Source organism: Stigmatopora nigra, chromosome 13 (genome assembly GCF_051989575.1).
Source record: "Stigmatopora nigra isolate UIUO_SnigA chromosome 13, RoL_Snig_1.1, whole genome shotgun sequence".
NCBI classification, from domain to species: Eukaryota; Metazoa; Chordata; class Actinopteri; order Syngnathiformes; family Syngnathidae; genus Stigmatopora; species Stigmatopora nigra.
In genome coordinates this window covers 7,600,024-7,626,394 of record NC_135520.1, presented here as the reverse complement: position 1 = coordinate 7,626,394, position 26,371 = coordinate 7,600,024, and the positions used below count along the sequence as shown (strand labels likewise).

At 38.7% G+C, this 26,371-nt stretch overlaps 1 protein-coding gene across 1 annotated transcript in view; it reads left to right on the top strand.

The window, feature by feature from the left end:
- The first annotated feature begins 3,599 nt into the window (after window positions 1-3,599).
- grin3ba (glutamate receptor, ionotropic, N-methyl-D-aspartate 3Ba) overlaps window positions 3,600-26,371 on the top strand; it is a 68,797-nt gene continuing 46,025 nt past the window's right edge. The window contains exon 1 of the mRNA XM_077731795.1: window positions 3,600-4,677. Within this exon, the coding sequence (XP_077587921.1) occupies window positions 4,105-4,677 (573 nt within the window). The 5' untranslated portion in view covers window positions 3,600-4,104. The remainder of the gene's footprint in view (window positions 4,678-26,371) is intronic.

Below are 26,371 nucleotides of genomic sequence, written 5' to 3'. Positions count from 1 at the left end.
AAAAAAAGTCTCAAGGCAAAGGAGCTGAAGTTGGCAGTTTTTCAGCATTACACCAGCAAGGGAAATTGGACAAAAGGAAAGGAAAATTAAAATGTAATGCATAAAATTGGACTAAGTATATCCTAATTAAAGTGTACTGTCCATCAAAAAGGTTAAAAATGATTTTGACTGTAATGGACGATTAAATTATCATTTTGTCCCTTCCGTCTAATTTAATATTTTTGATTTGATGATTTTTTAAACTGATTACATAGAATTTTTGGTTGGTCATTGCTAAAGAAAAAAAGGAAACAAAGCAGAAGTCAGATTTTAAATTGAGTATCCCAAAATGCTTGCGTCAATTTAACTTTTTTTTTTTCCTTGACCGGTCTAATGGGTTAGTCGACCCGTCCAATGCTTGTGGCATGATAACAAAACGATTAAATTATGTGTTATAGTAGCAGTACTAGTGGGAACCCTTAACAGGTATGTCCCTCTCAAACAGTCAATAGAAAACGCATGCATCCGTCGTTAATGGTTTGAAACCATCTGAAAGCAAGTTGAATGAGGTTTGCTGACAGCTGGTGTTTTTGCTCCTACTCTGAATTTTACAAGCTCTAAAGGTGTTCTGACATTTTGAATCTTTCACACAAACCTTTTGAACAGCACATTTGACATTTTGTGCCACAACAGCTGAACACTACACTCCGACACATCTTATAATAAAGTCTATATATCCTATAATATTTCACCACGCAGTACAGAAGCTACATTTATAATTTTATACGGCTATATTACCTTGCTTCAGGAAGTTTAGTGTGCTTGGGTGTGCTCATGTACTTGTGTGTGTGTGTGTGTGTGTGTTAGCACGTAGGCATTCAAGATTAATGTTGCTAGTTTTGCTCCCCATGCACAAAACCCTTGTGTTAGTTTTTCACCTTTTTCCTGCACAGGGAGCAAAAAAAAAAAAACACATTTTGCCACAACTGTCTTATATTTGTCACAATAGTGGCTCGCTATCACACATGCCGGGTCGCCCAGCAGCCTGTGAAATGACTTCCTAGAAAGGTGTGTGACTGCGTGTTTGAAATACCTTGTGTGTGTGTGTGTCTATGGTTGTGTCTCTCATTGTATGTGAGTGTGTCAATACGCATTTGTGTGTAGGAGGGTGCGTATAATTGCGTTTGTCCCAGGCCACAAGAGGAGATGAGCAGTAGTATTGGAAACGTCACTGCAAGTGTCAAGCCCAACCGATTAGGTGTGCACACAAGACCTCTGCCAGGGCTCAAATTTATCAACTGACAAATCAGTAAGCAAACACCTCCAGTACAATATCTTGATAGCAAGAAGGAAGGTCAAATGTATCTGTAGTCTTCCATTAGTTACAGATAAAATGGGATACATTACATTGCACACTGTAAAACTTAGATACTTTTGCATCAAAGTATCAGATAGTTTTGCCCCCAAAGTATTTATATTGCATTAATAATACCTAAATGCTAAGGCAATGACGTTTCTTCTTGTTTCAGAACATGCATTATTTACCGTTAATAGGTTTTTGGAAAGAAGATTAATCAAAAATGTTTGTTTTCTTGCTGCTTGTTGCTAAACTAATCCAACAAGATGCTAAAAATGCATTTAAAAAAAAAAGAAAAGCAATCCAGGTTAATATATATGATAATCTATAAATGGGAGGAAGCCATGCATGAAGAAACTGGCATGTACAAAAGCTTGACAATCTTATTTGGACCTCCCAAAAATCCTTAGTAGATGTATGCAGACTTGACGTTCCACTTTCTTGATTCAAATAGGATGAACACCCGAACACAGCCACCGCTGTCCATGGCTCAAATTAGCATGCACACACACTAGCTGAGTTTTATTGCAAACTGGCGCTGTCCACGGTGCTGAAAAGAAAAAAGACGCCCTGTAGGGAAGTGGGAATATAAATCTCAGCAAAATATTTTGGCATGCGAGACGGCCATCAGCGTTACAGCGGCAAGCCTGGCAGTGCTGTGTGCAAGTGCTTAAATGCTCGCTGGCTGTTAACTCGAAAAGGAGACGGGCCAGTTAAAACACACAGTTCATTTTATCAGGGAAAATAAAGCCTTTAACTCTTGAGGAAGAGGCTTTTGTTTTGGATGCTTTTTTTACACCATGTGGGTTTAGAGTAGGTGGAATGGTAGTAAATAAAATACAAGTATGGTCGACTTTCTGGGAGATACGAGCTGTTGCTCAGATGATTTTCCTCTTGAGTTGTGAGCAAACTATACAGCTAGTATTCACAGTGTTTGTGTTGTGGTAGTTAGCGACTTAAGAATATGATTTATATGGAAAAACACCGAATAATGACAGTTGAAGACTGAGTTAGTTAGTTATGCATGAGTATCTGTGTGGAGTTTGTATGATCTCCTCGGGCCTGTGTGGGTTTCCTCCGGGTAAAGTCAGCTGGGATAGGCTCCAGCACCCCCTGTGACCCTAGTAACGATAAAGTGGTTGAGAAATTGAGAGAGAGTTGTTTTTTGTTGGTTCCAAGACAGGTAAAAAGCATTTTTTCCCAGAGGATATAATAAAAAATTGAAGTCATCTTTACAGGCCAATGTTTTAAGCAACATTACAACATTCACAGAAGGTCTAGAAGGCAAAAATTAGTACAAGGCTGCACACTATTGCTAATTTAAGAAATAAAATCAATTTCTGACATATGGCATCCATATATTATATAGTATGTAAACGACACATTGGCAACTTTTGGCCTTTTTCCACTGTTGTACAATGTTTCGTAAAATAACATTAAAAAAAATTGTTGAATTTCTTTCTTCCAGTCTTCTCCCAATCATCCATTATACGTAGCTGTTGCCATTAATGATAGCCTTGCTTTTGATCCCCTTTTTCTTTTGTCTTTTATTAACAGAGTCAAGGTAACAGCAGTAGATGGAGTCAAAGTAATCATAACAATGCCGTGGTGGATTTAGCAAACACCAGTAGTCATACCCTCCGCTTAACTAATGAACACATTGAAGGATGTTAGCCGTTTAATAACCACAGGTGATTTGTTCTAACACTGGGTTCTCCATTACTGATTATTAACATTGCTAATTGTGCACTGCACATCTTTCTTTCAGTTCCTAATCATCTTCTTGGTAAGAGTAGATGGAAATACTACTTGTTTAAGGTAGCATATAAATGTAATGATTTTTTTTCTTCTTCTGACTGTATTTCTTTTCCTCTGTGTTCTTTCTGTCCAGCTTCCTTCCATGAATAAGCAATCCAATATGAACAACCACATTGCAAGTAGACTAAACTCCCATGTGGCACATTGTTCCATTTTTCATTCATCACAAAGGTCAAGGGGGCACATTTGTCTATCAAGGCAACCTATCTACAAAAGGTACATCTCGAAATGGTTGCTTAAAGGCACACAACCATTTACACATGTTAAAATTAAAACCCTTCACCCTATTTAGACACTCAGATTTTCAATCTTCATGTTTAAGCAAGAGGACAGGTATAAAAAAAATCACTAACAAGAAATACAATGCAAAATACAAAACAAAATGTCTCGTCGTTCAACATCTATTACTCGCTGAAGTGAAGATCTGATTAACTTTCTTCTTTCAATTTAAAGCGTGTTAAGATTTACATATAAGAAGCGGCTGCGTGTGGCTGTGAATGAACAAAACCGCTCTGTTATCCGCCGAATTTGCCATTAAAATTCAACAAGAGGCAGTCTCCGTGAGAGGTTACATTATTGGCGAGAGGGAGGACACACACACACGTGTGCACACCACCCCGACGCGCGCACGCTCACACACAAGCGGACACGAGCACGCGGCAGCCGGTGCGCCTGACTCCAGCAGACAGCAGAAAAGGAGCGGAGCATCTCCGAGCGAGCTGCGATCCACGCGTCTTTTTGGGCTGTCCATTCCAAGAACTTTTCCAAACCAAGACGCTGCATAGTTAATGTGAGGAAAAACAACTGACAAAAGAGAGAAAGAGGACTAAAAAGCATCAGCACCAAGTCCCGGGAAAGCTGTGGAGCCGGGAGCCAAGGGGGAGCTATGCCATCTCTCGCCGAGTGGAGCCCAGTCCTCCTGCGTCGTCCACGCGTGTCGGAGCTGCAGCATGGTGCCCCTCTCCGGACCCTGGAGCTACCGTCTCGCCCCCGGGAGAAGACCCCCGCTGCTACTCCTGCTCCTCGTGTTGGCCGGTGGTCTCTCCTCGCCGGAGCCGTGCCTGCTGCCTCCATCATCGTGTCACATCCTCACCCGGATTGGACACACGGTGCGTCTGGGCGCTTTGCTGCCTGCCCGCCAGCCAGCCCGGATACAGAACGCACTCAACCGCGCCCTAGCTAGCCTCCGGCACCAGAGCACCGCCACCACCTCCACCTCCAGCTCAGACTCGTTTGCCGGGACCACGACCTCCACCACCCCTGGCAGCGGTGGCAATCTGTCCCGGGGGGTCCCGCTACTGCCCTACAACCTCAGCCTGGAGGTGCTGGCCCGGTCCCCATCAGGATGGGACCCGGCGTCGCTGTCCAGGAGCGCCTGCCAGGAGCTGGTGGTGCGCGGGGTATCTGCCGTGCTCGCCTTTCCGCGCTCCACAGAGGAGCTCGTCCAGATGGAGTTCCTCTCTGCTTTTCTGGAGACCCCGTTTGTCTCCATCCTGGAGGACACAGAGCCCCTTGTTACTAAGGTAGGTGCAATCACCTTTGCGTTGTGTGTCTCATCGGACAAGTGAACATCTGCAATTAACGTTATTGCTCCCCTATTGCTTGTTATTGAACCTGTGATCTAAGTTCCCATTAACAAAAAAGCAATAATAATGTCGGTTATCTCAGAAAGTGCATTAAATGTCAGTGAAATCAATACGCTGGAGTGTTATAGGAAATTACAACGTAAATAAGCATGCTGAATGCAGCCTAAGATCAATAATAATTGTGTTTGAAAAGTAATGCCATGTGCCATCATAGTACAATTTCTCTTAAGTATTCCAGAAATTAGCCATTTGGTGGTGCAGTGTTTCTTTTCCCTGACTGTGGTCCGGGCAGCGTGGGCTCGAGTCCCAATCGCTGGTGGAAGAGTGGTCAGAAACGTGAGTGGCTGTCTGTTTCATTTTGCCTCCTAATTGACTGGAAACCAGTCTAGGCTGTACTCTACCTTTCGCCCAAAGTCTGATGGGTTTGGCTCCGGCACCCCGTGACCCTAACAAGGATAAGCGATGTCTAAATGATTGAATTTCTGGAAATTAACATTTACGCCAAATAACGGTTCATCTTTCTATGCCAAGGACGTATTTATTGCTGGATCGGACAATAAAATACTCTTCCACTAGATGGCAGACGGTACAATTACCCACTTTGTTTATATCGTCATTGATGCGACAGACAAATAACTTTTGAGTTTAATTAAAGACACCACAATTTCACGCCAAGTTCACTTAAAGAGAAGCTCATCATATCCTGTTTTAAACTTTACGAGCCCAACCACGATGTCCTTTTCAGTACTGCCTGCGGGCCTCTTCACATGCATGTTTAATACCTTCACTTTGGATTGAACTGTCAAGCTTTTCCAGCAGAAAGCTTTTTATTTACCGTATTCTTATTTTTTTTCCTTCAAGCTCCAGCTACAAAGTGTGACTGTGTGTGTGTGCACAGCAAGCTGAGGTGTTTAGTTTCCTTTCCGAGTGAATCACTGCAACAGTTGAGTTGCAGATAGATTGACGCTGGCAAGTCGTGCGGCGCCGCTTCCTTTCGGAGTACGTGCACCGAAATTTTGTTTTTTTTGTGGACACAGATGCACAAAGATACACGTACACACTTTTTGTGTTAGGTACATTGACAGTGCCTCCAAATATGTACAGTTCAAGTGGAAATTTCTGGATTTTTTCAGCAGTTATTGAAAATTTGAAGGTCAAGCGTCGTACACATGCCAAACATTGAAAGGCTTCAGCTCAGGGCATTTAGATGAATGTTTTTTAATAGAAAAAAAATGTAACTACCAAATACTACCACTCAAAAATATTAGTTCTAAAGTAAAATAAAACTAAACTAATTTATTAGCAGTAAAAGCAGTAAAAATGTTCATTCCAATGCTTTAAATGGAAATATGCCACAGTAATTTGATGAGTTTATAACCTGTTCATTTGTTGGGCAGATCTGGTTCATCGATCAACGTCATTGACAGACACTATTCTCGATTTTTTTAGAAAAAGTTCCAGCAATTTTAATGTCCAGGCTAAGTACAGTTCAACATTTAATTCAGTGTTACTTTCATAAACCACTAGAGCGAGCCTGTGTCCTACTAGTGATAGTCATTTCGAAATTATGAGAAGTTTAAAGATCTAATTCTAACCATTACGTACTTTTGTGCAATAGAGATCTCATTTTTTGATCAAAATTTGCCTCTGACTTGTGCAAGCACTTTTCAACTACTGTATCTAGAAATGTATGGCACCATATTTAGAAAAACTTAATAAAGTTTGGTCCGTTGGGCGAGTGGTTGGAGCAACGGCCTTGCAGTTCTGGGGCCAAGGGTTCCATCCCAGATTGATCTTCACTGTGTGGAGTTTTCATGTTCTCCCCTGGCTTGTGTGAGTTTTCTTTGGGTACTAGGCTGGCAACTGATTCAGTGTGTTGGTCACCTGGTGTCTATAGTTGGGTAGGATAGGCAACAGCACCCCCTGCGACCCTTGTGAGGATTAACCAATTCAGAAAATGAATTACATTCAAATATGCTAATATACTAAATGTATTTACAATTCATAATGATAGCCGGGGAAAAATGTTACTGCTAATATTTTCAAAGGCTATTAGTCTAATGAATATTTTTTATGACTTGAAAATGCAGTGAGCATAACAAAGATTGCTCAAAGAAAATGCAGAACATGCACCTTTTGGATTTTTCTCCATTGCATTTAAATCATCTCCTACTGTTACACCAGCTAAGTTTGACAGCACACAAATATACATAACAAGGAAGAGGTAACATGAGATGACAGCTAGAGGAATGAGAAAGTCCCAAGATGAACTTTAGTCATATCTGATTGCAAAAACAGTCACCAGCACGCAACGATGAGGTCACTGAGCGAGGATGTCAACGAGAGAAATGGTTAGAGAAGCTGTAAAAGGCTGCAAAGGGTGAGCCAGGACACAGCTGAGAGCTTTCTCCAGCTGCAAGGAGGACTTTGAGCTCTACGGGATGCTGGCATACAGCCACAGGGCAAAAGAAACCGCCATCACTCTTTCACTTTTTGTAGGCCTCAGCTTTTTTATAGGCTTACCTTTTGGTGTCTTTTTTTGTGTGTGTGTATCACAGCACGTCTACCTTGTTTGAGAACACAGTTGGATTTTTTTTTATGAGAACATTGCAGCAATTTCATTATGGAAACTGTTTCAAATTGAATCAATTAATGCAACTGGTGGTCATTTTATACTAATTTATGCATAAATGGTTGCTGAATGTGGTGTGGTTATTTAAAATTATTTCCATCGCCAGTTTTTGGGGATGCTACTGCATAGTATGCCTGCCAAAAAGTTATTTTAATAGTTGATTAATCGCTATTTTTTTTTACAATTAGTTGACTCATTTGGTTATCTCATTTATAAACTACATGTTAAATTTTATTTTATTTTTTTTGGCTTGAGATTTTAGCTGCAAATGTGCTTTTGCTTATGGATTTGTTGATTTGAGCATAGGTGGCATAGGATCCAGCACCCCTCATAACCCTTGTGAGGATAAGCAATTCAGAAAAAGAATCAATGAATGCTTTTGTAGTGTGCTATTGTTTTCCAAAGTAAAATATATCAGTAATCATCCAATTTTAATAAATAAATAATGATCTACTTTTATTGAGGTTTACTCTTACTTTTCCTTTATTTTTTTATTTGAAATAAATTAAAATGAATTTATTTTAGGCAATAATCTGACCACTATTTGTCTTGTTGTTATTGTTGCGGGGCAAAGGAATGTGCTTTTGGCTTTAGCACTGTCACATGTCAGTTAATTAATAACACCCTTGGCTGGGCTGCATGTGGGAGTTGGCTGTTCATGTTTCAAACAATTATTTTGTTTGGGCTCATGTTTCACAAGATTAATATGCACACATATATTTTGCAGGTGATCACTCTGCACATGCATATTCATAAATTGCATAAGTTTAGACATCAGACACATGTTGCACTTTAAACTTGAATTTATATGCCAACTTGGATCATCATACAGTCAATCAACATGGATTGTAACACACACATCCAGATTGAATGAACACCATGGAATTACAGTTCTGGCTTTACGTGAGTATTAAATACAACGCACCGGAAAGAGGCCTGCACGTCTTACTATGTGAGTAACAAAACAGAATATATTTCTAATGCATTTATTTTAAAATGTTTTGCTGTTTATTGCACATGCAAACAAAAATAAGAATATGGGTTGTAGAATATTGTTTTTGAGCTGCAGATCTTTGAATGGTTAGAGCAGCAAGTAGAAATGTTTCAATCTTGCCTTAAAATTGATATGTTTGTATGTATTTTTTTGCACAGTAGCTGTTAGGTTTTTAGCTTGTGGGGGGTTTGTTTACATTTGTGCTCTTGGCTTTTTTTCCCCCTTGTGATTGCTCATTGAGTTTTCACTCATAGTTTCTCCTGTTTGCTGCATTTCGGGTCACCGATTTGTTTTGAATTGTCTCCTGAAAACCATGTCTGCCCATATAAGCTCTGTGTATTTGTTAGTTCTTGCTTGCCACTTTTCTTCTCTTCACTTGACTTAGCCGGAGTTCTAGCTTCAACACAAACAAAAATGTGTTTTTCAAAAAATGTGGGATGAAGAACATGTTCTGACACTGTTGATGATTCGAGTATGGCTGAAAATCAACAGAAGTTTTGCTCCAATATTGAAATGAAAGGCACAGTTGCTCCTGGTTTCTTTTGCTTGGACTCCAAATTCATTACCATATGAACATGTGAGTCAATATTCTCAACAAGTCCAAGTTTAACCAGCCTCCAAGTTGAGCGCTCTGGGAAACTTTAATCCAAAAAACATGGGCACTATACTCAGCAACACACATACACACAGGAAAAAAAAATCTCCATAATTCCTGAGAGATCCAGCAATAAACACGACCGTCTTCTGTTTTCTGGATGCCTCAGTGACCAAACAGATTTTTGGCAGACTGAATTGTTTTGCTTCCTGCTCCAAACTCCCTCTCCACCAGAATCCTCGAAAATATATAATACGCAATTATATTTGTGGAGTCTTTGTTTATGCATTACTACCACAACATTGGGCACATTTAAGTTATTCAAGGTACTAAAGTTGTGTGGGGGTATATATATATATATTTCTATATGTATGTATATATATATGTATGATCAATTTTGAAATCTACCATTTGCAGAGCAATTAAACTTGCATTATGGGGGTGTATATATATTTTTATATGTATATGTATCTATGATCTATTTTGAAAGCTACCATTTGCAGGGCGATTCAACTTGCAAATATTAATGTACTTAATACAATCAAAAGAAATACATAATACACATTTGAACCAGGTCATGCTCCCTATTTAGACTTATCTTCTGCATAAATTAGTTTAAAACTCACTGTCAATAAAACTGATAGGTTTCTATGTCAAAATAGATTGGACATCTATCACTGTCAACGGCAGCTAATAGATTACATTTTAACTTGATTTTTTGGGGGGGGGAATATTGTATGATACTCCAACGTCTGCCATAATTTGTTACAATTGATGCAAACTTTCTTTGTTATAGTAAGATTTTTGTCTAAAGGCTGAATAATACAATGGTGTAGCTTAGTGCATTGATGACTTAAAAACTCAAATCAATTCTAAAAGCTCAAGTCACGATACTACAAATGAAGTGTGTTTAATTTCTCAGCAAGCACCTCAAGGCAAGAGAGAGTGATTTATGATTAGTACTTGAGAAAAGTCTTTTACAGTTATCTAGTCTTGGAAAAAAAATAACAGCAGGAGCATTTTTTTTCTCTTGATTATGGATTTTTATTTTGCCTCTGCTGCGTATTAGTACAAAGTTATCGGTTATAAATATGAATCTGAAACAGCTTATTTGGTTTTGTGTGTGAAATTTTTAAAACATTCCAAGGCTGGATTTAATGAGAAATAGAAATCTGAACAGAAGACTCATTTCACATTTGGAGTTATTTATGCTGTTTTGTTCCACGGTAACTTTTCGAGCCGTTATCGGGAATCTGACACTGGAACTTCTCGTTAATGTCAAGGCAGCCAACACAGAGGCAGCAAAGGACGGAGAGAACAAAAAGATACTTGTTTCTTCTCAGTCTGTGGTACGATGCATTGGAATCGCTTTATCCCTCCCTTTCTACTTAAGCTAATTAGAAACAGTGTGTGACCCCTAACTGTAAATCTCTTCTGTCTATCTTTTGACACAGAGGATGGGTGAGTGTTAAAACGTGAGGAGGGGGAGCTGGAGAAAAGAGAAAAAGGCCTTCTAAATTCCCATTTGAGCAATGTGATGATATTTGATGTTTAAGATAGAGCAACCTCTACTAAATCCCTCCAGTGAATGAAACCGTGTTCCGAATCGACCTTCCCTGTCGGTTTGTAAACGGCGTGCGTGTGCCGCTTAAAATGAAAAAAGGGAATATCTTTGCAATCTTACCGCTTTCTTGCTTGGCCTCAGCGAACACCTTTTTGACTGGTTGATATTATCACTCAAATCATTTCTGTGGTAAGTCGGGATGGCCAAAAAAAGGCATCCTGATTTGTTGAATGTGATTAAGCCAAGAGGCCGCTGCGGTAAGAATTCATTATTTTATTGCCAAGGATGTGTTTCTTACACTCTCCTCACACCACACACTTAATACTATTGAAATAGACCCTTGGAATTATTCACAAGGCTTTATTTCACAGTCTTAATTCACTATATACCGGGTGTATTATTTGCCTTGGTGGCTTGTTTGTGCTTAATGTGGTAAATACCCTTTCTGCGGAGATCTTATTAATAATTCAGGCTGTTGTTTTATGATATGAACTAAAGGTGGGTAATTGAGGAGCCGGTTTGCCTTGTAGAGTCGGTTAGTGTTATTTTTTTATGACAAACTTTAGAATTATTATTGGAATTTACCGTTTGTCTTGTTTACCTGATTCAAATCGGATATTTTTGGAGTGTATTCCTTATTCAAAGTGTGTCAAAGTAGGAGCAATTGGAATTCAAAGTGGCTATTTTCCATGTATTTTGCTATGATTGAACTCTTGGCCAAGTTTCATGTCAATCTGTGAAACTGGTGTATAAAATAAAGAAGGAAAAATTCATACCTTCTCTAAACTTGGGTTACATAAATGCAAAAGTTTTTCTATAGTGCGCTTGAAAGTAATAAAGTTCATAGGTTTATATCAGGAAAAATTGCCAAAGTTTATGTCCCTGTCCCATTTTGACCAAAAGATAATCAAATAGCAAGTGTACACAAGGTACCATTAAGTCAGCAAGCTCAAAAGCTGCTAAGTTATTTAAAATGTAATGATTAAGTAACATCTCAAGTTCACAAGGAGCCAATACAATACAACTGTCAAGACGACATCTAAATGCATGAAATGTAATCAGTCATTAGTGGCTTCATCTTTTCAATATTACAAAACACCCAAAAAGGTCCTTGGAGTGTAGTTAAAGTGAAAATAAACCCTCAAAAACTGTCATTTCCAAACTTTGACATGGTCATGCTAGTCTCCTGACCCACAAATTTGTAACAATTGTGATAAAAACTGAAATGGGTCCCCCACTGTAATTTAACCAGACACCTTTCATACCACTGTAATTTATTTGGATGTCATAATTAGGACTTTTATTATTATCTGGGAGCTACTTTCCCACTTATGCATGTCCTTCGTTCTATTCAAGCATTATTTTATTATTATTATAGACTTTTTAATGACATGCCTTCACTAGCCAAATGAAAATATTGGGTGGAGAAAAAAAATCCCTTAAGAAATGACATTTTAATCCATGCACTCCTGCAGAAAAAGACTCATTGAGCCTCCGAGGTAGACACACACACGTGCACAAGTCGCACACTGTTGCATATCTTCATGTAGCACACACAGTGCTGTGCACTGCTATGAGTTACTAAGCCTAATGAGGCTTTACAAGCCTGCTGCCTTTCACATTTTCTTTCAAATGATGAGGGGATTTGCTCCACAGCCCAGTAAGCGCCGAGGAGGTGGATGGTAAGGCCGGATGGAAGGGGCGGGGGGGTTACCCCAATACCCAAGGCCTAAGCCAGAGGCAATTGACAGTTTGCTCCAAAGTCGCCACTTAACTGCGAAACATCGCAAGGCACGCGTTGTTTTCTCACCCTCTCGTCGTCTTCTTTATTAGCGGCGCTGTGACAGTTCGGCCGTGTCTCGTCGCCCTTAATGGCATGGCGCGTGGACGGCAGACAGCGCATTGTGGGCTTGTCGGAACGCCTTAGTTCAATTTTCTTGTGTTTATTCATGGGGGGTTTTGGTCCGTGGTGCATGTCTGAAGTCATTCCACACTAGGGTGACTTTTTGGGGGAATGTTCTTTCTCTTAATTGAAACAGTCCTCGCTCTTGTTGTTTTGTTATTCTTCTTCCACACTCAATGGGATGTCTGGTTGAAGGAAGTTAACATAAATGGGGGGGATGGAAGATCGAGGAAGTTGTGAAAATGAATTGAGATTTGGTCTGTTTCAGTTAGGAGATGAGATTTGGCATAGAAATGGCACTTTTAGATGTCTACTGGATTTTCATTGTGTAGAGTTTGGTGAAATGCTATTTGTCTGTCTAGAAACAATGTATCATATTCATAGTAAGTTTAGCTTTATTCCAGATTTCTGGGTGTTTTCAATTTGCTTTTGATATTCTTTTATTGCAAATATTTTTGAAATTGAATGTTCAGATACATTTGTTCACGTGATTTTTATTTTTCTACAACAACTTTGAGGAAATTGAAGATCTGTGAAAATGGCCAAAGATAAAACATAGCAACCATCCTTTAATCAAATAAACACATTTGACCTCCATTTTATTTAAATTAAGGGAAAGTAGACACAATGTCATAACATAATCTCTGGTTTTTAGTAATATTTCTTAAAAACAAGCAATGCCAATGGCCGTCAATGGCAACTATAGAGTTAAGCAAATGGAAATTTTACTTAAAGCATCCTTACTTAGCGATTAAACGGAAACACAGAAATTAATCAATTTAAAAGCGTGAGAATTCTTTTGGTCATGTTCACTGTTCCGCAGTTTTTTTTCTTTCCGTAAGCATCGGAAAATGTTGTCACAGGATGTCACGTTGATTAAAAAATGGAATAACTGTGCAGAAAAATGGGAAGGAGAGTTGAAGGGGAAATGGCGGAATAGGATTAAATGACGTGGAATGAGATGGACGGGAAATGAAGGACAACACAATCAAAACAAAACAAGAAAAGAATGGCAAACACCGACCACTTCTTACTACCAAGATCTATTTTTTTTCAATCGTTCCCAAAATCAACAGAAATGCAAAAACCTGCAATAGTTCGACAAAATGGTGCTATAAATGACACTTAATATGCAAGAAAACATAACAGAAATGTGAAGCCCGTGTATGTGGACACCAGGTCTTGACAGATTTAAATTTTTATTTTATTTTAATTGATATAAATAATGACTTGCCCAATACAGGATTAAAAAGAGAAGCAATTTCCCAGATACTTCCTTGTCCTGGTGTGGCAGTAGCGGAAGGAATCAGGATGAAGGCTCTGTAGGGATTTTCCCATTATCCCGAAAAGACGTTGAGGGATGGCTGAAAATTATCTCAAGAATTTTGGGAAGTGCTAGCAATGTTTTGAGGTTTCTCTTCCAACGAGGAGTTTCATCAAAAAACGCGCCATTTAAAGGATTAACAGCTGATAACCTGGCCACTATCTAGACTTCCAGAATGCACACATGCATGTGGACTTTGTGCTCTACTTCCTCATCCTCGCATCCCGCCACAATTCCCTCGCCTTCCTGACTTTGCGCCACAGCCACGTGTGCGACAAACCGCCGCAACACGAACAGCCGAGGCCAGCTGCTGTGGCGCGATAAGTGCGCCACGCATCCACGACTCCCGGAGGTCACAGGTCAGACACGAGCAGACGGGAAGGCAGGGCAGGTGACGGAGCGATGTGGCGACTGGAATTAAACAGATACCGGCAGATGGCGGCTGGCACGCCATCCCACAAATGCCGAAATTGACGGGTTAGCCCGAGGGGGAAAGCGAGAAAGTGGGGTAGAGATCCAGAAAGCAAGCTGTGCTCAAGAAATACAACAGAAAGATGGCACTAACCCCAATGTTGGGTTGAATCAAACTTTCAGTGCCAGCCAAAGCCATTTAAAAAAAACAACAACAATACTTGGAGTCGATTGAGTCATCTCTTCTAAATCTGAATCTATACACCATCTCGTATAATTCTTTGGTGATGCTTTAGTTAGCAGATCTGCCACCCCAAAGCATTTGATTGAGCTTAGTAGGTGTCAGATTTACGCTCTTGCACCATTTTTTCATAGCCCCCCACTTTTCTTTTGGACCTTTGGCTACCATCTATTGGCCATATTTCATCAGACAACCATGCAAATTTAGGCATTGTCATGAATTTCAACATATAAACCTTAAAATAAACAAATACTGTAGATATTGTGCAGTCTATCTCGCCGTTACACACGTGTATCACAACACATGAACGCTCGACCACAGCCGAATCCCCTCCTCTCACATCAAGGGGACATATGTATGTCCGACGTGTTATTGGAGATGAAAGGACTACCAGACTACGGGGAAGTGCGTCACTGACATCTGTGGCTTTGGCAGATGTTTTTGGGGTTTTAGACTGTAACTGTCAGTTGTGCAACACACTGGGATTGACGAGAAAGGCCATGCTGTTCCAATCAATCTCAAAACCCTAATACATACTTTTTTTTTTTTTTTTTTACATTTCTACCAATTAATACTCACCCCACTCACCCAACGAGGCCTAAGGGTCACCTCTTATTTCAAGAAAACATCATCCCAAGAGAATCTGGGTGAAATTTGACCTTTGGTTTTTTTGCAGGGGTTAAATCAAATGTTCCAAAATGAAATTCAGGTAATTGGAATAACTTGACTGGTTTGACACTTGCTTTGGGCCTGGTCAGCATGGCGGAATGAATATGCATAAATCCTAGAAACTATCTACAGTGCCTTTTTGAACAGTAATAGAGACATGATTTAAGTCACTCTCATTGCATGGCAGATCTATCATCAATTTTATCGTCATTATTGACTAAAAAACATAAGAGAAAATAAATATTCAATTTGGACAAAGCAAAATCAATTACTGGGCAATGTTAAATAGGAAATACTCACCATGTTTTTTCTGTTGATTACAAAATGTTAACTGCTAGTGCTAATCTTGTAAAGTATTTTGTATTAAATTAACCAAAAGCCCTTGAAATGAATTAACAATATTTTGTTGTTGCCTCAAAATCAATATTAATACCATCATGTTAATACATTTTAATACATCATGTAAATACATTTTAATACATCATGTTCCTATTGTGTTCCGTACTTGTTCAAGATACACCAAAATGTTTACCACTTCAAATTAAGTCAGCCACTAGTCAAAATGTAATGAAATGGGCCATGGTGTACCTTAGATTTAATGGGTATTAAGAAAATCGAATAATAATAAAGGCCACCCTATCCCATTCAACAAGAGTTGATTTCATTCGACCTTCGCTGAGCCTTGCAATGAGCTCGGCAGGGCTCATTAAGACAGGTGCAAATTTAAAGGCGCCAGCCTTAAGTATCTAGCATGGAATAAACTAATATAGTGCCGCTGGGCTAACTTTGGAGTCCACGTGTTTGTTTCAAGTGCGCTTAAATCACGACTCCTAACGTCAGTGAAGGATGAAAACGACGCCAGGGGTTCGCAAACATTTTGAATCCAGGGGGGACATGTTTCAAAGGATCGCCTCATCGTCCAAACACCAATTAAATCGAACGTGGTGTGTGTATCCTTAAATGACATAAGAATTTAAAAGTTGCCTTTAAAGAAAAAAAAAAGTTTGTACACATTTTCAAATGAAAGTTTGAAATATGCATTATGAAAAACAAGTTGTTTGTTTCCAACTGAAAGGGGGAGTTGGCAAAGATCATTTCTATTTTTCATATTGGGTCCAGGTTAGTCAGAATTTGATAGGAATTGTCATATTTATCATCATTATAGCATAATACATGACTATATTTCATGTTGCTGGTATTTTTTGGAGGCGATATACAATTGAGAACCACTGGTTCAGTAGGTTACATAAATTGAGCTCAAGTAAGTCCCTTCATGTAATGATATGGCATTATCATCTAGCCCATAGCTGGTGGATTGCTGGAAATCCAGGAATTCCAGTTGGAGAATCTTTGTGTGTCCTCCCTTATTTGTGTTACTGACCAAGAAGGAAAGGGCAAAATCATGGTATTGATGATAAATAAGAACAAAGTGCTAAAACTTAAAGTCAAATAAGAAACCGCATACGTCTCTTGTCTTTATTACCCTTCATGGCCGAGGACAAACTGACCTCCAGGTAGCATTAAAACCCATCACACTTAATAATTCACCTTAAACTCAAGTGAACTCTACCATGTTTGTCTTTCTATTAAAATCTTCCTTTTAGACAGGCAAAAAAGAAGATCTTATAACCTGCATGAATTACTTTAATGCATCAGACAATAAGATTTATTTGACTTTCTTAGCTCAGGGATAGAATACAAAAATCAACAAGGAGTCTTCAGCTAAACAGATGGAAAATCAATCACTTATTAAGTACTTTACACCCAAGCGGCAATTTTTTTATGCATAATAAAAGCAACAATGATTTAATATTTCACCACAGACGACTATGCTGAGATTTTTTTTCTTTTATAGCATGGTAAGGGGAAGTCAGGTTGCATTTTAACTAGCAGAAAGCTGTGTTCTGAATCAGGTGGTGACATGAGGGTGTGCTGGGTTAGGGGGCATCGATCTGGAATGGTCCTATGGGGAGATGCTTGGCTGCAGTTCCATTATAGAAACACTTTGTCAGATGTCTGACTTTTTAGACACAAACATGGGAAACCAGTGAAAGGCTGCTTCTGTATCCACCCTTCTCTTAACCCGAGGACTATGAAATAATGAGAAGTTTCCTTTCATTTCAATGGGGGGAGCATTATAATAAGCCCACTCAAACGCAATGATATGGAGTAGTTAATATTTTATGGGATATGTCACTTGAAATGCTTGGAAACAGTTATAAAATCCAACGTAACATCACAGTTAGTCACTCACAGAGGAGAGCAAATCCCATCTGCCCTACGATTGACTGACGACCAGTCGAGGGCATGCCCTGCCGTATGTCGTCAGTCGGCTGTGATGGGCTCCATTTATCCGACACTCTAATGAATGCAAGCACTTTTAAAAAAGTATGCTGTCCTCCAAAAGCCTCATTTCCATTCTGTACCATCACATTACCTCGGAAGGTCGCTTTCTTAAGGCCACCTTTTTTTCTGGTTGCGGTTTTTTTTTTTTGGTTCAAATGTTCTTCAAGTGTTCCACGAAAGCATTTTATATCTTTCATCCAGATAGTATTGCCAAGCAAGTGATGATAATTATCAAGGCTGATGAAAGAAAAAGGGGAGTGCTTCAACGAAAGGTTGCAAGATTAGAAGCGTAACAGAAAAATTCAATGAGAGTTCTTATGTAATAATGCACTTTGGTGGTATTGAAGACAGTGGTCAGGAATAGAATACATTCAAAAGATATGAGCAACGGCACTGAAATGCTCTTCTTAATCACTGAATTGATCAATTGGGACTAGAGCTAGGCTTCTTAATCCCCTTCTGAAACGCAACAAAATGGATTTTTCATTTTATCGGTAAATACCAGTTTTACAGAAGTATGTATATCGACTGTGTACACAATGAAGAGGGGGGAAAAAACAGATTAGTTGCTCTAGAATCAATGTCACATTGTTGTGACTATCAGAAACCAAGAGTAAACATGCGCAAAAGTAACAGTAGGAAAATGCAAATAGTCTTCTGTTAATATAATACTTTTTAGATTTCAGTTAGTATTTTCTCCTCATGTTTGTTAGTGGATTTCTTATTATGTGCTAAAATTGAACTTCTGGATCAACTGAAGTTCAAATTGTCCTTTTAGAGTTGAATTTTTTTCATAACAATTGTCTTTTGTCCCTGTATTGACTTCAAAGTGTGCCCCATCTCTAATCCAAAATCATCTTGGAGGAGCTCCAGATCATCTGCCACCCTCATTAGCATAAACATGATTAAATCCAAAAGCCAAATATGTGAATTGGCTTTGAGTTCGTAACCTACCTTTCATCGCAAGCTTTTGTTCTGCATCTGTAAGCTTTCAGTGAGGTCAGATAACCAGAAAAGTCGGCTTGCAATTGATTCAATACCCTGAGAATAGAATGGCACGGATGATTGAGAATATTCACAAGCATTTAGCAGTGGAGCTGACAGAAATACATTATGAATGAATGAATGAATGTGTGGCACATAAAAGAACATTTTCTTGCATGTTGGGCATTTATGCACTTCCATTTGTCAGAAGTCCATTTTTTCAGATTCTTGGGATGCTTGTAAAGACTGTTGAGCCTCGACCTTATACCCGTATCAATCACTGATTTATGAGAGTAGAATTGCACATGGAAAAGACCAAGTATAAATTTGAATTTGTGAGGGAAAATGCATCTACGTGTTGGTAATACATTATTTCAATAAATCATCAAATATGATTGGAACAGGTTCTGGTAGCCAGACTGGGAAATTATACCCAATGTTGTCATGGAAGAGTGGAATCTACTAATGACATTCCAGGTAGTGAAAGCAAAACTTTAAACTCTGCGACGGAAGGATGAATTAAGGCCAAAAATAAATAAAAACTCTGGGGTGACAATGCTAGAGAAGACCAAATGAATGTGGTGCCAACTTTTGACCGATTTAAAGGGAAGTACAACTTTTCGGAGAAACATTCGAGGAAGTGTTTGTTTTCTTATCATGTCCCCTGAAGAATACCTACCAGCTGACAGTGATGAAAAAGAGTGAAAAGTATTGGAAAAAGTCATACCGGAAAAGTGGAAGCAATGTATAGTTTTCACTCAACTAAAACCTAAAAAAAAAAACACTACAACTACCAGAAGACCCAGATTAAATATAAACTCCAGACAGGTGTAACAGAAGTCCCAAAAAAAAACAAGACTCTTGGGGAGACTAAATGTTGTGCCACCAGATTTATTAATGCGACCATCATCAGTTCTTTGTGACTGTTAAAGCGAGATATTTGTCCATGGAGAATTGCTTGGAGATGACCTTAACCCCAATCAAACAGCCAATTAGAGAGTCCAAAAAATACAACAAAGCCTAATTAACTTGCCCTTGAGTGTGTTGGGTGCACGTGTTCGTTGCTACATCAACTGGTGACCGGGAGCATGTTGTACATCACATGGCTTTATGGACTTCAAATGTTGCTCTTAGTTTCAGTTCACTATGTTCTGAAACTGATTTTCTTCTACATTTCAACATATTAATACTTTTAGGGGAAATGCAATGTTAGTTTTTCCCTACAGTTTTCAGTGGGTGACAATTTTTGTCGTTCTTTTATTATAAAAGTTCAAAATAGCTCCCATTAGGCAGAATTCTGGGTTAAAAGATACTGGCCTTCCCAGCTCTCTTTTTGTCATACTCGATTAGAAGCTCTTGACCTGAGTAGTCATGACCAGCTGGTCGTCCGCCAAAGGTTTTTCCCAGCATTGCCTGAAGCTCTGCCAGGACTTGCTGTTTGCAATCGCAATGTATGTTTTATTGTCAATACATCCTGATTTGAAAATGCTGAATTTATTTATTTTGATTTACCAAAGTGGACTGCATGTTCACAAAGTACAACGCAAAATACTGGCAACGATTTGTCTACTAGAGACACCACTTGGCTCAAGTCATTTCATTATATTGATTACTTTCATGTATAAATAAAATTACATGAGTGAAATAAAACTAAATTAATTCAATTAATATGAATAAAAATAGAAATGCATCAGAAGTTGATCAATAATTAATTTATTATTAATAATTATCTTTGAAAATGTCTGCTGCCCGAATAGGCTATCTTTTAGATATGTGCAAACCATTACTATTTAATTTCATATATATATATATAAGTGAATTTATCCAAAAGGATAATGCTGTGATTATGAAACATGTAGTATATATTTTGTAAAGTTACAACAATAATTGTTGGTTTGATCGTAGGCAGAAGCACTGTGGTTTTACTCAGTGGTTTTTGTCCCAAAAAGGACATTTACCCAGTTTTATTCAATAATGCTGTTTTTTTATTATTTTCTGTGAAAACAGACCTGATGCTGCTCGGCAGTGAGGTCGACGACTACTCTGCAATCTTGAATCAATAAACTTAATATACCCCAAAAGCTCAGTGTTGTGAGGCCATCCGAAATAACTTCTAAGATAATTTAATTGATCCCAATGTGTCTTTTAACCAACTCTCCCTTAAAAAAAAAAAACAACATACTTGATTGGGTCACCAACATCTGCAAGTTCGAGGTCATACAGTGCGAGCTGCGCACTGGTCAGTTGTAATTCCCTTGCTGGCACTTTAATGGATGAAATATTGATCCCTGCTTAGACAACTTATTTTCCCGCTTTGTGTAAATCACTTTGAGATGGACAGGGCCCTGAGACCAGTTTCTGTCTGTTTCTGGTGAGTCTTAATAGGCACACTGCACTTTCCTTCCCTCTTCTAGGGAGGTAAGCATTTTTGAAAAGAAAAATGTTGGATAACTACAGATATACATGTCAAAAAAGACTGATAAGCTGTGAACATGGTAGAAAAAAGGCTTGATTGACACGTGTGTTCTTACAAATTGGATTTACTAAAACAAAACCATCTGAAACATTTATTCATGATTTGAATTAATCAAAACCTCAATTACAATTTTATACCGGGTTGTAATCTTGTATTTGTATTCACTTTCTTCCCAGCAATGTGCACAGTGGTAGTTTTCTTTATAAATACAAGGCTGCTGCTGCACATTTTTCTTATGATTGCATGTCTGAGATTGAATGTGCCTAAGTGATTAGTTTTGCTGCCATGCACGCAACTCACATGGAGGCTTATTATCAACGAATGGCAGGGGAGGGGTACACGGAAGTTTCCAGGCATTGAGTCCTCTGGCTATTTAATTACGAGGGTGGTGGTGCCCCTCGAGGGCATGGCTTCTTGCCGTAACACACACACACGCACGTAAAAAACACCCCACACATACAAAACAGCCGCTCACTAACAAAGTCAGCCGAGTGGCTCAGATTGATCCGAAGCTTTTCGAGATGGCTCAGACATATTATTTGTTTGCTTTCCAGTCGCAGTTTCTCACAAAGTGGTTAAAAGCCTTATTTGCCAACAATAAACCCTTTCAGGTGTGCATCTTTAATAAACTATGATAACAGTCACATCTTTGCCATTAAGATGTTCACTTTGGAATGCTGCAAACATCCAGAGGGTTCAATTCAAAACACAAAACATCCCTTAATGGAATATAAACAGATCTTCATCTCGAATCAGCGGTATTTCAAAATCCATTCATTAAATCTGACAGGTTTAACATTTCCATTTGTCAGCTCTTGAGCTTTTTGCAATAGATCCGGGATTACAAATCACTCTTAACACACCAGAGGATCATCTTTTTTTGGAGATCTCCAAGAATCGTGACTTTACTGACAGTGCCCACAAGGGAGAAAAAAGCACTCAAATTTGGCTCTATTGACAGTGATTCCCCCTACTTGACTTGGCACAGCAAAACGTCCGCAAAATGTACGTATGGGGACAACCCCAACAAAGGGAAAACACATTTAGCCAAAGTGTTGTGGCTGAATTGTGTATCAAGGGAGCATTGAAAGCATTTGCATAAGTGGGTATTAAACCACAAGCCAGTGGACAACAGAGATGGCTAAAGCAGATAAGGCTTTCAACATCCCTCTGCTCTCCAGTTCATACACATAGACTGGCTGTTTATTGTGTCCGACTAAGATTAAAATCTCTGCAATGTTGACTCATTTAACGCCCTTGAGGGTGTTAAACACAGATCTAGACCTCCCAGCCTAAATGGTCATCTGTCACCATCCAAGGTTACCAATTTAGTTACAAAACTGACAACAATTGAGATATCTCACTCTTGCACTCAGTATCTTGATTGTGAATGGCAGCCAATGTGTTTTCCTAATACTATACTTTCAGCTTGTCCTCCTTTACCAGAACCCAGATCACAAAATCATCTTCAAATATCCTTTTGTCATGCAATTATTTCAAAATATAAACATTTTAAGCTCAACCAATCTTGCGTTTAGTAGCTGGATTTGTGATTGATTGCCCATGGCACTGAAAATTAATCATTAAATGCAAGCCATGTGTATCCCCGTCAATTGCAATGAATGAGTTGAGTAAACGGAGGCTTGGCTTAGTAGAAAAAGATAAGAAAAGTTCTGTAAACTTTAAAAGAAAAACAAATAGACCTTGGTGCTCCTTCATCTTTGTGTTTCTAGAGCCTATTTGATCTGATTTTGGGTTGACTGGTCGCCAGGCAACTTGGGATCACTGCGCACTTTAAAAAATATTGGCGCTTGTGCGGCAGACACAGCCTCCATGTTTCGATCGCCCACACAGTCATCTTTCATTTTTTGGCCAAAGCCAGAAATCTCCTGTCAACTCCTCCTTAAGTAGCAGTGTGACAACTTTTCAATTTTCCCTTCCTCTACCTGTGAGGCTTTTTGGCAGGGATGACGGTAGGGAAAACCATAGCGAAGGGGGAAGGGTGGGGATTAGAAGTTGACGGAGACATTCCGCAGTGAAACTGTTCCAACACGTCATCTTTCATTTTAATGACTCCCATCAAGTGTCCTTGAATACTGAGTTTACTCTCATCATCCACTTTTATTCTACAGGGGAAGGCTGTGATACCTTTTAAGCGTCTCGTGGTGTTTCCACCTCTCCATCCTCTCTGTTCTGTTAGACTTTTAACAGCAGTAGCCCAGTGCCTGTGTCTGTTTACAAGTTGTGGTCCGTCCCCGCACAGCTCTAGGGCTACAAACACACACATCATGGTGCTTAGTCATTTATAGCCCCAAAACGTTTTTTATTTATTCTCCAAGCGTTTAAATAAATTCTTGAGGGGTTTTCTACCAGGTATTATTGTTCATCGGTTGTGCTTTGGACCAGCTGTTTTTACTGTGTCTATTACTGAAGATGGATCATGTTGGTGTAACGGTATGATTTTTAATAGAGTAAAATAACAAAGCATCAACTGGAACACATTTGATGACCTTTATAATGCCACATACTGTATTTTTGGGTAGTATAAGTCATACTAGTTTAACTATTGTAATTGTCAAATTCATATGTAATGAGATTTATACTGTCTTTAAAAAGCAAGATTTTGGTTTCCCTCTTATGAAATACTTTTTTTTTTAAATAGAAAAGTAAGGCATGGTTTGTTTTCCTTTTGTAAAATGCAGACAAATTTAACACTAACATGTGACATCATCAGTACTTTTCAGCTTTTTAGAGGAAACAAATTAGAAACTGGAGAACTAATATATTTTAGATAAATATTATTAGTCAGTTGTGTATGTTTTGCATAGTATATTTACTGTTTGTTGACATTATTGTCAGGTATTTTCAAATCGGCAAGATTTAGAACTTGATCATTTTACCCGATGACAATCCGATCATAAATGTAAAACTATAGTATGAATCCAACTGTGATGTGTGTTTTTAAAAAAAAAATAGGTTATGGTGGTTCTGTATCATTAGAGATACCAAAGATAACATTCTCTCTCTTTGTTTACCCACTAGTCGAGACCACCTCTTTAACAAAGTCACGCTACGGTTGTTTTGGTCGGCGGTCCTATTGTGATTGCCGCGTCCTCAGAGGAACCGTGGAAAGCAAATAAACAAACCTTGCTTTTTCTTTCGCCTTTTTCTTCCACTTGCACACGGTGTACCATTTGTACATTGGTATCTTTCAAATCTCATCCATCTATAACGTTTTTTGTGTCTCTTTTACTTTTTGTTTTGGAAACTCACTTTAGTGCATTGCAAGTGTTTGGATATCTGTCTGTGTTGATACTGTAAAATGCATTTTTAGTTATGTGAGGTCTGATGCTTACTGGTGATCTGATAAATCGAAAAAAGACATTATGGTCTGGTTTTTTTTTTTTCATTTTTTTAGACACAATTTAGAGCTACTGATGAGTGAAAGTTGTGATTATCAAGTAAGGTTAGTGTGTTTTTTAATTCAATATTTTTCCCTTTCATTATTAAAATAGGCAGCACAGCGGTCAATTCATTAGTCCTAATGATTATATCCGTTAATTGTTGAACTGCATTCATCGTTGGTCATGCAAAGCCTCAGTGTTGTCACCCCTGAATATGCTTCACTTCATCTCTGTTGACCTGATGCATCTATCATTTGTCCAAGTCTGAGCTGTAATTTGAATTTTTCTTTTTCTAACAGTTTCAGCTTTTTCCTGCCAAACGAAACAAAAAGAAAAATTGAATCTCTGAATGACATTTGACCAACTCCAGCAGAGTATTCCATTATTGTCGAAATTGTCTTGACAGTGCTTCATATCAACAAAGACGCATTTGAAAATATCTAAAAGATGAATATATTTTGCATGTCAAATAGATCCCCCTCCCTCCAAAATGACGTTTTTACCCATAAAATTGCAATGGATTTGTCAACGCGGGGGGTTAAATCACTGGTCTTTTGTACGAGGGGAATAATAAAATAGCAAATAAAGAGAAGCCTGTCATACTACTAAGACTGCTTGCTATCTGTGTGTAGGCTCCGAGTTAAAATTCTAATTACTCTCGATACAACAAGAAGGCCTTGGAGGAAAAATTAAATTCCACGAAGACACATTCTCAGACTGCTGGTGGTGAGACTATTTGCAACATTTGAATACGTATCATTAGAGAGTAATGTAAAAGCCCATTGAAATGCATATCTTTGGAATACAATGATGCGACCCTGGAGCCAAGTTGATTTGTATGGCATAAATCAAAAGCAATACAAATCCAAAATGGTGATTTGAAAGTATCAAAATACCAATAGAAAAGTAGAAAAATATATTTGTTGTTTTGTTCCCAAGATGGAAAGACATTCTTTAAACCTTGAGATTTTGTCAGTTCAAGGTAGTTTGTTTTAGTCAATGATGACACCGTTTTTCACTTGATTACATCGACGCCACTGAGGTACCATCAGTCCAGATTTTGGTGTTGCAGAGCAGCCAGTGTCATATCAGGGCCGAGGTGTAGGGCTGGACTATAAGTTGGTGATGGATGGAGGAAGACGACAGTTGGAGAGATTTATAACTCAACAGGCGTTTTATCTCAATCTTTATGGGCAGGAAGTAAAGAGGTACGGAAATCAGAGTGATGTGAGAACTCTGCAAAACGTATTTGTCCACATACTGGGGTTTGTCCTTCAAGCGTGTTACAGATTCCATTGCAGTCTTCAAGGGACGTGATTAGGGCATGGATGACAGAGTGATTGGTCAAGTCTGAAAGAGATGGCATGCTGACTTGTTGTTGAATTGTATATGGAATAGTCAGGATGTTTTTTTTACTTCTGCAGGAAGGGGAAGTTGCTGTAAGTGCACGTCCTCCAAATTTGACTTTAGCAAGTCTTCTTTTAGATCGGAAATGTTTAAACAGCACAAGTAATATAGTGCGGATGGGGCCATCAAAACTACAGCAAAAAGCGTAGACCATAAAGTCAGGACTAAATGTGGTTCATTAGAGGAGCACAGACCATTAAATAAGGAATGGGATTGTCAACGGCAGCCAATGGAGCAATGCCAAGGCTACCTGCATTCTAATATTGCATTTATACCCGGTTGTAACAAGATTTGCAGCCAGACACCCAATAATGTGTATCACGCAAGATCTCATTTTCTCTTGATTCGCTTTGGTGCATTTAAGTTAGCCTAGAATTTAGCATGCCATCCCCCACTTGATGTGAGAAATGTTTGTTTATTCTCCCAATGTCAGTAATTTAGCTATGATGATAAAGGAAATTGTTGTGGCTATGTTATGGACAATAACCGTAGTCACAATTTTGTGCTTAACTCACTGCATTAATTTTACGGTATTTTTAACACTTTCATGCACAAGATAGGTCAGGTGACTAGTTGAAGTGTGCGTCCTGTGTTATTTATTTCATTTGATTGCAATCACATATGCAAGTTAAATCATTCTAACTTCATGCTTCTAAATAAGTATATAAATGAAGCATTATA